The 15,145-nt window shown below is 37.6% G+C and overlaps 1 protein-coding gene across 1 annotated transcript in view; it reads left to right on the top strand.

Annotated features, from left to right (window-relative positions):
• GCC2 (GRIP and coiled-coil domain containing 2) overlaps positions 1–15,145 on the top strand; it is a 65,728-nt gene that overhangs the window by 32,761 nt on the left and 17,822 nt on the right. Inside the window, exons 14-19 of the mRNA XM_042981057.1 lie at positions 6,941–7,041; positions 7,129–7,206; positions 7,884–8,021; positions 8,921–9,042; positions 10,799–10,975; positions 13,538–13,755. Coding sequence (XP_042836991.1) covers positions 6,941–7,041; positions 7,129–7,206; positions 7,884–8,021; positions 8,921–9,042; positions 10,799–10,975; positions 13,538–13,755 — 834 coding nt within the window. The remainder of the gene's footprint in view (positions 1–6,940; positions 7,042–7,128; positions 7,207–7,883; positions 8,022–8,920; positions 9,043–10,798; positions 10,976–13,537; positions 13,756–15,145) is intronic.

Here is a 15,145-nt window from a genome sequence, read left to right as displayed (position 1 = left end):
ATGTGTCTGTTTTTGTGCCAATACCATGCTGTCCTGATGATGACAGCTTTGTAGTAGAGGCTAAAGTCTGGGATTGTGATGCCTCCTGCTTTGGTCTTCTTCTTCAAAATTACTTTGGCTATTCGGGGCCTTTTATGGTTCCATATGAATTTTAGGATTGCTTGTTCTAGTTTCGAGAAGAATGCTGGTGCAATTTTGATTGGGATTGCATTGAATGTGTAGATAGCTTTGGGTAGTATTGACATTTTGACAATATTTATTCCTCCAGTCCATGAGCACGGCATGTTTTTCCATTTCTTTATATCTTCTTCAATTACCTTCATAAGCTTTCTATAGTTTTCAGCATACAGATCTTTTACATCTTTGGTTAGATTTATCCCTAGGTATTTTATGCTTCTTGGTGCAATTGTGAATGGGATCAGTTTCTTTATTTGTCTTTCTGTTGCTTCATTATTAGTGTATAAGAATGCAACTGATTTCTGTACAATGATTTTGTATCCTGCAACTTTGCTGAATTCATGTATCAGTTCTAGCAGACTTTTGGTGGAGTCTATCGGGTTTTCCATGTATAATATCATGTCATCGGCAAAAAGTGAAAGCTTGACTTCATCTTTGCCAATTTTGATGCCTTTGATTTTTTTGTTGTCTGATTGTTGATGCTAGAACTTCCAACACTATGTTAAACAACAGCGGTGAGAGTGGACATTCCTGTTGTGTTCCTGATCTCAGGGAAAAAGCTCTGTTTTTCCCCATTGAGGATGATGTTAGCTGTGGGCTTTTCATAAATGGCTTTTATGATGTTTAAGTATGTTCCTTCTATCCCGACTTTCTGAAGGGTTTTTATTAAGAAAGGTGCTGAATTTTGTCAACTGCCTTTTCTGCATCGATTGACAGGATCATATGGTTCTTTTCTTTTTTTAATGTGATATATCACGTTGATTGATTTGCAAATGTTGAACCAGCCCTGCATCCCAGGAATGAATCCCACTTGATCATGGTGAATAATTCTTTTTATATGCTGTTGAATTCTAGTTGCTAGTATCTTACTGAGAATTTTTGCATCCATATTCATCAGGGATATTGTCCTGTAGTTCTCATTTTTTTACTGGGTCTCTGTCTGGTTTAGGAATCAAAGTAATACTGGCTTCATAAAATGAGTCTGGAAGTTTTCCTTCCCTTTCTATTTTTTGGAATAGCTTAAGGAGGATAGGTATTATCTCTGCTTTAAATGTCTGGTAGAACTCCCCTGGAAAGCCATCTGGTCCTGGACTCTTATTTGTTGGGAGATTTTTGATAACTGATTGAATTTCTTCACTGGTTATGGGTCTGTTCAAGCTTTCTATTTCCTCCTGATTGAGTTTTGGAAGTGTGTGGGTGTTTAGGAATTTGTCCATTTCTTCCAGGTTGTCCAGTTTGTTGGCATATAAATTTTCATAGTATTCCCTGATAATTGCTTGTATCTCTGAGGGATTGGTTGTAATAATTCCATTTTCATTCATGATTTTATCTATTTGGGCCATCTCCCTTTTCATTTTGAGAAGCCTGGCTAGAGGTTTATCAATTTTGTTTGTTTTTTTTTCAAAAAACCAACTCTTGGTTTCGTTGATCTGCTCTACAGTTTTTTTAGATTCTATATTGTTTATTTCTGCTCTGATCTTTATTATTTCTCTTCTATGCTGGGTTTAGGTCTGCTTCTGTTTCCTTTAGGTGTGCTGTTAGAGTTTGTATTTGGGATTTTTCTTGTTTCTTGAGATAGACCTGGATTGCAATGTATTTTCCTCTCAGGACTGCCTTCGCTGCATCCCAAAGCATTTGGATTGTTGTATTTTCATTTTCATTTGTTTCCATATATTTTTTAATTTCTTCTCTAATTGCCTGGTTGACCCATTCATTCTTTAGTAGGGTGTTTTTTAACCTCCATGCTTTTGGAGGTTTTCCAGACTTTTTCCTGTGGTTGATTTCAAGCTTCATAGCATTGTGGTCTGAAAGTATGTATGGTATGATTTCAATTCTTGTATACTTATGAAGGGCTGTTTTGTGACCCAGTATGTGATCTATCTTGGAGAATGTTCCATGTGCACTCGAGAAGAAAGTATATTCTGTTGCTTTGGGATGCAGAGTTCTAAATATATCTGTCAAGTCCATCTGATCCAATTATCATTCAGAGCCCTTGTTTTTTTTTTTTTTTAATTTTTTTTTTTAATGTTTATTTATTTTTGAGACAGAGAGAGACAGAGCATGAATGGGGAGGGTCAGAGAGAGAGGGAGACACAGAATCCGAAACAGGCTCCAGGCTCTGAGCTGTCAGCACAGAGCCCGACGCAGGGCTCGAACTCACGGACCGTGAGATCGTGACCTGAGCTGAAGCCGGTGCTCAACCGACTGAGCCACCCAGGCGCCCCAGGGCCCCTGTTTCTTTATTGACCATGTGTCTAGATGATCTATCCATTTCTGTAAGTGGAGTGTTAAAGTTCCCTGCAATTACCACATTCTTATCAATAAGGTTGCTTATGTTTATGAGTAATTGTTTTATTTATTTGGGGGCTCCCATATTCGGTTCACAGACATTTATAATTGTTAGCTCTTCCTGATGGATAGACCCTGTAATTATTATATAATGCCCTTCTTCATCTCTTGTGACGGCCTTTAATTTAAAGTCTAGTTTGTCTGAAATAAGTATGGCTACTCCAGCTTTCTTTTGACTTCCAGTAGCATGATAAATAGTTCTCCATCCCCTCATTCTTAATCTGAAGGTGTCCTCAGGTCTAAAATGAGTCTCTTGTAGACAGCAAATAGATGGATCTTGTTTTTTTATCCATTCTGATACCCTATGTCTTTTGGTTGGCACATTTAGTCCATTTACATTCAGTGTTATTATAGAAAGATATGGGTTTAGTGTCATTGTGATGTGTGTATGTTTTATGCTTGTAGTGATGTCTCTGGTACTTTGTCTCACAGGATCCCCCTTAGGATCTCTTGTAGGGCTGGTTTAGTGGTGACGAATTCCTTCAGTTTTTGTTTGTTTGGGAAGACCTTTATCTCTCCTTCTATTCTAAATGACAGACTTGCTGGATAAAGGATTCTCAGCTGCATATTTTTTCTGTTGTTCACATTGAAGATCTCCTGCCATTCCTTTCTGGCCTGACAAGTTTCAGAAGAGAGATCCGTCACAAGTCTTACCGGTTTCCCTTTATATGTTAGGGTACATTTATCCCTCGCTGCTTTCAGAATTTTCTCTTTATCCTTGTATTTTGCCAGTTTCACTATGATATGTCGTGCAGAAGATCGATTCAAGTTACATCTGAAGGGAGTTCTCTGTGCCTCTTGGATTTCAATGTCTTTTTCCTTCCCCAGATCAGGGAAGTTCTCAGCTACGATTTCTTCAAGTACACCTTCAGCACCTTTCCCTCTCTCTTCCTCCTCTGGAATACCAGTTATGCGTAGATTATTTCTCTTTAGTGCATCACTTAGTTCTCTAATTTTCCCCTCATACTCCTGGATTTTTTTATCTCTCTTTTTCTCAGCTTCCTCTTTTTCCATAATTTTGTCTTCTAGTTCACCTATTCTCTCCTCTGCCTCTTCAATCCGAGCCGTAGTCATTTCCATTTTGTTTCGCAGCTCGTTTATAGCATTTTTTAGCTCCTCCTGACTATTCCTTAGTCCCTTGATCTCTGTAGCAATAGATTTTCTGCTGTCCTCTATACTGTTTTCAAGCTCAGCGATTAATTTCATGACTATTATTCTAAATTCACACTCTGTTATATTGTTTAAATACTTTTTGATCAGTTCATTAGCTGTTGTTATTTCCTGGAGATTCTTTTGAGGGGAATTCTTCCATTTGGTCATTTTGGATAGTCTCTGGAGTGGTGCAGACCTGCAGGGCACTTCCCCTGTGCTGTCTTGAATAACTGGATTTGGTGGGCAGGGCCGCAGTCAGACCTAAGGTCTGCCCCCTGCCCACTGCTGGGGCCACAGTTAGACTGGTGTGTACCTTCTCTTCCCCTCTCCTAGGGGCAGGATTCACTGTGGGGTGGCGTGGCCCCTCTGGCCTACTTGCACACTGCCAGGCCTGTGGTGCTGGGGATCTGGTGTATTAGCTGGGGTGGATCGGCAAGGTGCACAGGGGTGGGAGGCGCAGGCTCAGCTCGCTTATCCTTCAGTGATCTGCTTCAGGAGGGGCCCTGCGGCACCGGAGGAGTCAGACCCGCCACTGGACGGATGGATCCGCAGAAGCACAACTTTGGGTGTTTGCTAGTTGCAAGCAAGTTCCCTGGCAGGAACTGGTTCCCTTTGGGATTTTGGCTGGGGGATGGGCTAGGGGGATGGCACTGGAGAGCACCTCTGTTCCTAGCCAAGCTGAGCTCTGTTGTCCGGGGCTCAACAACTCTCCCTCCTGTTGTCCTCCAGTCCTCCGGCTCTCCGAGCAGATGATAAGTCCCGCTTGCTGTCTGAACACTCTCCGTCCGGCCCCTCCCCTTTTGCAAGCCAGATTCGGGGCCTCTGCTTGGCCGGCGGTTGCCCCTCCGCCCGTTTCCCTCCTGCCAGTCCGTGTAGCGGGCTCCGCCTCGCTGCCCTTCCTACCCTCTTCCGTGGGCCTCTCGTCTGCGCTTGGCTCCGGAGACTCTGTTCTGCTAGTCTTCTGGCGGTTTTCTGGGTTATTTAGGCAGGTGTAGGTGGAATCTAAGTGACCAGCAGGACACGGTGAGCCCAGCATCCTCCTACGCCGCCATCTTGCTTCTACAAACATTTGGTTTTATGAATTAGTGATTACGTGTATGTTTGATCATCAACTAAAGTGAAAGAAGATTGATTGATACCTTGGAAAAACTAAAAAAAAAGATATTTATTCAATAAATAAGTATAGAAATAAATGGTACAGGAAGTGAGTACTAGAGTTCAGAGGAGAGAGATTCTCTAGACTGAAACAATTACAAGTTGGGGCTCAAGGTGAGTCCTGAAGGTAAGGTTTGGAGATTTAAAGCAGACAAGGAAAGAGTATTCCTTTATGCAGCCATGGTACAAGCAAAAGTTAAAAGAAGTAACATAATTTTGGAAGTGTTGATCAGTTGGAGTGAAAGGCTTGACCTGCCAGGGAGAAGTGAGGTATAATTAGGAAGACATTTTTGATCCAGTTCATGAAGTACATGAAGAATGTATTGGGGCCCTTTTTAAAGACAGTGGGGGAAGATTGGTCTGCCAACATATTGGATTAAATGGAATGGTGTAGAATCTGCCAAAAGCCGCCAGGCTAATGGCATGAAGGGCCTTGGAAGGCTGGGCTAAGGAGATGTAGTAGAGTAGGAAAAAGATAAAACGTCCAGACAATGTTCTGGGGGCAAGTGGGGGCGGGGGGAGGTTGCTTAATAAATTAGCAACACACATCTTAATCTGAAACCCCTCCAACATTTATCCCCACTCTGTAACTGTATATCTCATCTCTAAAGGAAATCTCCTTTCATGCCCTCGCACTCCCGCCATCATGCCCACGTCTGGGAATCCTTCCTAATCTTCAGTGTTTCCTATTCTGTGAATTTTTTTTTTGTCCTGTGCGAACTTTATATAACCTTTGGCTCCTGTGGATCTCTGTAGCCTTTTGTATTTCTTTCATACATTTATATTTTGCTTTATGTTATCCTGTGAAATGTTATATCCCCCAATTTCATTTTTAGACGGTTTGAGCTTAGGAACTTACTATATCTTATCATAATTCCTGAAGCACTTAACATAGGTTTTATATGTAATTTGTGCTGTAGAAAATGCTTTTCAGAACTGAGCAAATAGTTTCCAGAAGTTAACTAAATTAGACTTATAAAAAGTCATAGTTAAGATATATTCTTAAAGTATATGTGTTCATATTTACATGTAGTACAACTACATAAAGTTAATCATTGATTATAATATACTTTAGTAGCACAATTACATAGTGCCCATGTAATTGGCTTAGACCAGGTGTCCAGCACACTGTTTCTTGAAGGACCAGGAAGTCAGTCTCCATGGCTTCACAGGCTACGTGGTCTCTATCATACACTCTTTGTCTCTTTCACAACAGGCTGTGGCCAGATTTGGCCTGCTGGTTGTAGTTGGGCACCTGTGATCTAGACAGTAAATCCACTTATTCCTATATGATGTTTGGTTTTTTTTACCTCTGTTAGCATAAAAGTTTTTTGTTTTTATCACGTTTTATTTGTTCCTTAGTGAACTGTCACTGACAGTCCCATTCCATAAAACAATTAGTACCACAAAAACAGGCAATCAGGTATGTGCCTCTGCTGTGATATAATTGGAAATACATGGCACCTCTTTTGAGGTACTTCTTAAAAGTAAAGCTTTTATCTTTTAGTTATACACTAAGTATATAACTTTATTTTAAGAGATGTATACTGAAATGTTTACAGTTCAATGGATTTCTTGTGAAGAACCAAAAAAACAAAAAACAAAAACAATCACCCAAAAACCAGTGAGGGCATAAGGAATAGGTAAGGGTATAGGTTAGTGGTTGGCAAACTTTTTCTTTCAAGGGCCACACAGTAAATATTTTAGGCTTTACAGGTCATATCATATCTCTATTGCCATTAGTAAATTTGTCATTGCTGTACTAAAGCAAATGTGAACAATATGTAAATAATTGAACTTGACTGTGTTATAATAAAACTCTTTACAAAACAGGCAGCAGCCAGATTTTAGCTTGCAGACCAGATTCCTGTTCTGGGTGAAACAAGATTGGCCATGTATTGGTAATTGTTAAAGCTGAGAGAGGGGTGCCGGGAGTTTATTACACTGTTGGCACTGCTGTCATGTATATTTGAAATGTTCCATAATAAAAGGCTAAGACAAGTTTCTTTCAAATATGGGTTAATACAAAGAAAAGACTTGTCATTTCTTTATTTAAAGTCATTCATAAAAATTGTTCAACCTCTTCTGGAATTATTTCCTTTGCTAGCTTCACTACAGTCTTCAGTGCAACAGTCTGAGGAAAAGAATACCAAAATCAAGCAGTTGCTTGTGAAAACCAAAAAAGAACTGGCAGATTCAAAGCAAGCAGTATGTTAATTTCCCATTTTCATATTTCAGTTTATGTATCTATAAATCCCTTCTTTTCTAAATATAACCAGGATTCTTATTCTTTAGGAAACTGATCACTTAATACTTCAAGCATCTTTAAAGGGTGAGCTGGAGGCAAGCCAGCAGCAAGTAGAAGTCTATAAAGTAAGATTCTTTTTACTTCTGAGGATTTACAAAAGAAGTAAGGTACCATGTAGGGATTTTTCTAAATATCCTTATGTACATATTTTTATATACCCACACACATTCCCCCCCCCCAATATCCTTCCTCAACATTTTGAAAAAGTAGAAGCAGTAAGCCAGGTATGGCATATAACTGGAGTATCCCATTTAGCTTAAGCTAGATCCTCTTCATGTATTTGAAAATCCTTAATGCACTAAGAATAGTGCAACACAAAATCAACATGGCCCCAGAGCTGTATCTGAGCTTTCTAAATGATAGTGCAGTCACAAGAATCAGTTTATAAAATGGTTTCATATGTTTATATTGTATACATATGTATGTATATTTCCATTATTATATATATTTTTGTAACTGTTATATTTATATAATATCTTGATATATTCAATTAAACATTGAACTATAACAAGTAGTCTGGAATTTATGATTTTTCATGATTGATTTTAAGGAAAACTGAATTTATTGGGGAAATGTTCTATTATATTGCCTTTACTCTTTTAATAATAATAGATATTTTAAATTCTATTTAGTTTTATACCTTATACATACTCATGATCCAAAACTCAAGTTTATTTAAAGGAACATCTTTAATTAGTGAAGATCCAATTTGCTAGAGCTTAATTGAAAGGTTTTGTCCCAGATTCAGCTGGCTGACATAACCTCTGAGAAACATAAAGTTCATGAACAGCTGAAGACCTCTGCAGACCAGCACCAGCGCACACTGAGCGCATACCAGCAAAAAGTGACAGCCCTTCAGGAAGAATGCCACGCTGCCAAGGTACATGCTTCACATGGACACAGACGACAGGTGTTGTTATCACCTAGCAAGCAGTTCACGAGAGGGCTGTGGTCTGGCCTTTTAGTGTTTGCTGTTATTTAAGAGCACTTATTAGAGGAAAATTCGGTGTAACTCATCTGACTCTAACCCCAACCCCATCCCACTCCTGTCATGTGCATAACCTTTTTTTTGTTAAAAGGGAAGACATAGGTACATGTTTCCATTTTAACCTTGCTTTGCAATTTCTGTATGTAAGAGTTATTTTCTTTAAATTTTATAATCTAAAAAGCATATAGTTGTTTCTGAGGGCCAAATGATTATAAAATAACATTCTACTAGAATGGCTCTGAGGGTCTGCTTTCTTCAGCATACAAAACAAATTCAATACAGTAGCTTTGTGAGAGGTGCAGCTATCATCTAAGCAATTTTGGCAGAAGGGTGACAGGAGATCACCTTGGGAAAGTGAAAGACCTAGAATTTCACTTTTCCCTCTCTCTTTAGAAAAATGAAGTTCAAGTAGCTTAATTTCTTTTAATTAATTTTTCTTGTATTTATGAAAAGAGGGACTATCTTAAATAAAAATCTTTCCAAGTTTCCAAAGGCAAAAATAGTGCCATTACAAAATTTATGGGTACTCAATTAATCTACCAGGGAAGAAAACATGTAGAAACATCTCCTGTCAAACAAAATTATATCATTCAAAAAATTAAAAAGTGTAAGGCCAACAGAAACACACTTTTTAGGGTAAGTTAATCAAAGGGATAAAGAGTGTCAGCCATTTTATTCATTTTCTAAAACAGGTTTTCATTGTAAGTCATTAATCTGAAAGAAAATAAGAGGATTATGTTACAATAGAAAACACAATAGAAAAATTATTCTCTCTCTTTTAAATGTCATAGGCAGAACAAGCTACTATAGCCTCTGAATTTGAGAACTACAAAGTCCGCGTTCACAATGTTCTAAAACAACAGAAAAATAAATCTGTGTCTCAGACTGAAACCGAGGGAGCTAAACAAGAAAGGTAAAGTCAAAATTAAAAGAAACATCCAGGTTTCCCTTCCTCCCCCTGAGATAGGTCCTCCACCAAGTATGTTGAAAATCCGACTGATTTCATTTGACTGTGGAATTTTACATGCAACAAGAGCAGGGTGTCTTGGCTTCACTATCTCCAGGCAGCAGCAGGGAAATGTCACTACCAAGGGCACTGTTACAAACTCAGAAACTGTGTAATACGGGCAGTGAAATAAGGAGATAGTCTTTGAGGTATAGACTAAATAGTGCCATCTTGTTGTAGTAGGATCTGGTCATAGTAGAAATACAGACATTGAAGTTACATTATGATTAGTTTTTCCCATTTTGAAAATTTAGAAATAGAAGGGAAAAAATGCTTCCTTGATATACCCACCATTAATTAAGCTAAATAGGGGTGCCTGAGTGGCTAAGTCAGTTGGATGTCCAACTCTGGCTCAGGTCATGATCTCATGGTACATGAGTTCAAGCCCTGTGTCAGGCTCTGTGCTGACAGCTCAGGACCTGGAGCCTGCTTCAGATTCTGGGTCTCCCTCTCTCTCTCTCTGCACCCCCCCTCCCTCCGCTCACTCCCCCTCTCTCTATCTCTCTCTCTCTCAAAAACAAACATTTAAAATTTAATTAAGCTAAATAGAAATTGCTTTAAAACATTTTACTTATTTCAAAAAGTTTTAAATTAAGTACTAAATTCTAGTCTGGAATTAAATTTTTCTTTTTAAATTTATGACCATGTCAATTATTTGTTTCTGTAGTATATTTTTAATGCATCTTTAAAACTAGCATAAGATCACTTTTGTAAATTATTTGAAGGTATGCTAGGAATATTAAACAAGGCATTCTACAGCAAATGTGTTTTATAAGTAGAGGTTCAGTGTTGAAAACAATTTTACATCTGCCTCTTACTATTCTAGGACTAAATATTCTGCAATGTTTGTATGTTTACACTTTTGCTACTTTTTATTTAAGTGTCTATTAAATATGGGAACTATAGACTGAAAAATGAGATATTTTCTCTGTCAACCCATTTTCAAATTTCAAAGCAGAAATTGAATATTGACACATTTAATATGAAAATGTCAGCATCTGCAAGAGCCTTTTTTGAAAATTTTTGTGCTGTTCTTTTTTTTTTTTTAGTGTTTATTCTGAGAGAAAGAGTGTGAGTCGGGGAGGGGGAGAGAGAGAATCTCAAGCAGGCTCTGCACTGTCAGCGCAGAGCCCGACATGGGGCTTGATCTCATGAACCATGAGATCATGACCTGAGCCGAAATCAAGTCAGACTCTTAACCACCTGAGCACCCAGGCACCTCTAGAGCCTTTTTTGATCGTGCTGGAATTTTGGATTCAAATTATTTTAATGTAAATGTTTTACATTCCTTCTATTTTCTTATGCATTAAATGCTTTTTTTTTTAAGGAAATTAAGCTTAGACCTGATTTTTTTTTTAACTAAAAGCGTAGCACTATAACAAAATGGGCTATTTTAATACCATTCAATGCTCTCTTCTCCATTTGAATCTGAAATTTATAAATTCACAGACTTTTTTGTAAATCTGCATTTGCCTAAGACACAAAATCTGACTCTAATGAATTCTATAACTGAATTCTTCCAATTATACTTCGCTTAAAATAGTCCATAATAATAACAAGAATATGACATTAAAAGATGAAATGATTAAAGTAAAATTTATTTGAAACCACAAAATCAGGTTTACGTCTTTCAAAATTTTTTGTAAAACTGTTTCTGTTTTAGAGAACACCTGGAAATGCTGATTGATCAACTAAAAATCAAATTACAGGACACCCAAAATAACTTACAGATCAACGTATCCGAACTTCAGACGTTACAGTCTGAACATGACACTCTGCTAGAAAGACATAACAAGATGCTGCAGGAAACTGTATCCAAAGAGGCAGAACTCCGGGAAAAGTAAGGTTGCTAGCAGCACTAACAGTGTTTATACTGGGCAGCAAAATATTTCCTTGCTAGAACTCGTAAAGTGTTGCTCCTTGGGATAAATTGAAAATAAGAAACAGATATTCCTAAAGCCTTGGTAACTTTGTTTTCCTATCTTAAAGCCCTCCTTTTTTATTGTTTTTATGCTTCACTTTTTTAAAAAACAATTAACTTTATCTGTTCATCCAATATTCTGTCTCTCCTATGGCCTTCATGACCAGAATGTTTCTTTTAAAAAAGCCCACTTTCCAACTCAAGTTTCAAATTCTAAGCATTTTTCTTTCTCTCGAGAGGAAAACATTCAGACAGCTGCTGGCTGAAAAGGAATATACAACTTACCTTTGCAACTGTCTTCAACTTGTTATATTATTACTGTTAATCAGTACTTTCAGTAGACTTTAGGGGTACTGGCAGGAGGAGTTGATTATTGTGAACAAGGAACTTTGGATTCCTAATGAAGAAGTTGGGTGGTAATATTTGTTGTATCTTAGACTAAGGAAAAGAGTTCTTCATTGAGCATCATTCATCAAGGATGTTGGAATACTTTACATGTCTCAGGTATGCTTTTAATACCTACCTAATCTATGGTAATCTCAAAAACTTCATTTTATTGGCTTTCTAATCTTTTAGTAGTGTAATTTATATAAGTTAAACGTAAATCAAAAGTTTCCGGGAAGATCTACCAATTTTCTAGCTCCTTATCATCGGAGTTTACCATGAGATTAGCTTAAGTATAGTGATGCTTGCTTGCTCTTTACATTAGAAATTTCCCACACTTATTCTTTACTCTAGAAAAGTTATTGCAAAATATATTGCTAACACAAATAAAAGTGCAAATGATGCCTCTAAAGTTCAATAAATATTTTTTCAGTACCTACTATGTGCCAGGCACTCTTAGTCCTAGAAACTTCACAGCATTTGAGATATCTTTAGAGGTCTTAACCCCCTTCTTCACACATATTAAGAGTAATATTGTTACTATCTGTGTCCCAGTATGAAGAAATAGCCTTTTCTTTATAAATCCTCTTCTTTTTTAAACATCTTAATATTCATACTTTCTCTATATGAGATTGTAAAAACATCTCAAGAGGAATAACTGGGCTGAGAAGCTAATACCTACTACAATGCCCAGAGGGTACAGCTACTATAAACACATCAATAACAGCTGAGACAGATGGTAAACTTCCATCAGTACAATTGTTCCAGGTCCAGGTTGGGATTCAAGCTTCTAGCTTTTAACTAGGTAAAGTCAGAAGTGTCGCTGATACCACCTGCAAACTACCAACCTGACTCTAGCTCTAAAATGTAGCTATTATCTTCCTTAGAAAATTGTTGTGACTGCCGATGATTCTTCCTTTACTTTCGTGGCAGATACTATTTAAACAAAGGCTTACGAAAAAAGCAGGCTTGAGGGGTAACATATACACTAGCATTTTCTGAATTCATTGATCAGTATAAATTTGGCAATTAAGAAACCTTTTCTGAAGCATATGATATTTTTATTGTATGTCACCCTTTAGCCACTAAATTTTGTTTTAAAACTATATGGTGTGCATATGTGTAGCACATAGGAAATAGCTCTTGGAAAGCTACATGTTGAACCATTAACAATGTCTGTGCCTGAAGTTGGGATTTTACACTGCGGGGGTGGAATTGAATAAAAGAAGGCTCTCACTTCTTTCTGTAATTGGTTCCATATTGTTTGAATTTTTATGAGAGTACTTGTGGCTCCCTTGCAGTAAAAGAAAACTTTTTTTTTTTTTTTTTTTACCAATCCAAACATAAAACATCAAGACTATAAGTGAACCATTAAACATAGTGGTTCCCAAATTATAGTTGTATGGCTAGCATCAGGCTGACAACATAAAAATTGCATGCAAAACTGCTAAAAGTAGGCAATTTCTAGGACCACCTCCAGACATTCTGATTCAGTGGCTCTAGGATGAGAACTAGATGTCTATGTTTTTAACAAGGGACCCAATGATTCTACTGTGCAGCAAGATCTTAAAACAGCTGTAATAAACCAAGTCTATGTGTTTCAGAGTTTTGCATTACTTGGCTCAGAATGGCTCAGAAAAATTTCCATAAGGCTTTCCCTAAGGCTTTATTTATGAATGAAAAGAAAGTATTCATTTTTGTGTTTCCAAGGTAATACAGAAAAGGTACAGTAATCCTATTACCACATAAGATAACTTGAAAGGGGGACAATTTAAAATATAATTATTTTATGCTCTAAATTTAACCCTATTTTCTGATAAATGATGAAGGAAGTTCCTCATCTGAACCATTGTAGCATGGCTACTCAAATGAGGTTCCTCATGAACTAAAGAACACAGAAATGATTTGAACTAGATGACTGCCAAAGTCCACAGATGGTTAGCACAGCTAGTACCATTATAGATGCTTTTAGAAGTTAATTCATACATTTAGTAAATATCTCAGGGCTAATGATCTGATAGAACCCAGTTGAGAAAAGCTGAGTCAGCATGACAAGTTGCAAGATCTCCTATGAAGTAAGTTCCTCTCACCCTTCAGGTTGTGTTCAATACAGTCCGAGAACATGATGCTAAAGTCTGAACATGCACAGACTGTGAGTCAACTGACGTCCCAAAATGAGGTCCTTCGCAGCAGCTTCCGTGATCAAGTGCGCCATTTGCAGGAAGAGCATAGAAAGACAATGGAAACTTTACAGCAGCAACTCTCCAAAGTGGAAGCTCAGCTTTTCCAGCTTAAGAGTGAACCGACCACAAGAAGTATGTGTGTATGCATGAAAACATTGGTTGTTCATGTTCTCATGTATTTATGTCACTTAAATACATTCTCCACAAGTTCATAAGAAAATAGAAAATGTATCAGGTGAAAGTCGGTGCCAATGAATTTTGGATTAGCTTACTGAGAAGATATTTGAACCATATGAACCCTTGTTGATTATACTTATAGCCACCTCCTCACCTCTTACAGTACTGACTTTCACGTGTTTGTTACCCTCTGTGTAACACTATTTCCTGTTCTCTCACTCAGACATAACCTGCAGTCTCATGACATGTATCCAAATTCCAGTATTCACTGAATCTGGTGTTCTCCACTGTTGATCACCAAATATATCTGTTTTGTGATTAGGATTATGAGAGTTAGCAGCTTACTAACAGCGACTCGGGCAACATTGAACTTGTAGGATCAATTGGCCAATATCGTTTCTTCCCTTTAAAATTTCTGCTTAATTAGATGGGTGCCTTGGTGGCTCAGTTGATTAAGTGTCCGACTCTTGATTTCGGCTCAGTCATGATCTCATGGTTCATGAGATTGAGCATGGAGCCTGCTTAGAATTCTCTCTCCCTTTCTCTCTGCCCCTCCCCTGCTCATGTGCATATTCTCTCTCTCTCTCTCTCTCTCTCTCTCTCTCTCTCTGTCTCTCTCAAAATAAATAAACCTTAAAAGAAAGAAAGAAATGAGGTAACTTCATGGAATGGAAAATAAATGAAATTGGAAGTTAACAGATCTGGGTTAGAATTCTTACCCCTAACCCTACTATGATACCTTGGACAAAGTCATTTATTTTCTCTGACCTTTGGGTTTCTTGGGATTAATACAGTAATGTGTTTGAAAGTGCCTTACAGATCTTACAGATCTATGCAAGTGTTCATTATCAGCAAACAGGAAAGCCTGGCCTGAGGAGTGTAATAGATCCCTGCCCTGGATCCTAGGACTTTCTTTGGCTAAACACTGAAGATATGAAGGGGCAGTGGTAGGAACCAGCAGAGGTAAAGGTGTAAGGCAGTAATAAACAAGAATATCTGTCCAGCAAATTTCAGCAAGAGTGTTGTGTCAGAAAGCATGCAGCTATCTGAAATAACTAATCCTCAAAAACAGAGTCTAGTTTTAGAATTTCTGCCAGTATTTTGCAACAGTATAGCTCTATTAGGATATTTAATAGTATATCTTATCTAGGTGGTAGCAATTTATAGCTTCTGTTGAAATTATTTAAGTGATTAAAAGTTCAATAACTTCTATTTTAATAAATTTTTAGTACTGACAGAAATTCTTTTTTTTAATTTTTTTTTTTAACATTTATTTATTTTTGAGACAGAGAGAGACAGAGCATGAGCAGGGAAGGGTCAGAGAGAGAGGGAGACACAGAATCCT

The sequence above is a fragment of the Panthera tigris genome, chromosome A3 (genome assembly GCF_018350195.1).
Source record: "Panthera tigris isolate Pti1 chromosome A3, P.tigris_Pti1_mat1.1, whole genome shotgun sequence".
NCBI lineage: Eukaryota > Metazoa > Chordata > Mammalia > Carnivora > Felidae > Panthera > Panthera tigris.
This window is presented reverse-complemented; position numbering and strand designations above follow the sequence as displayed.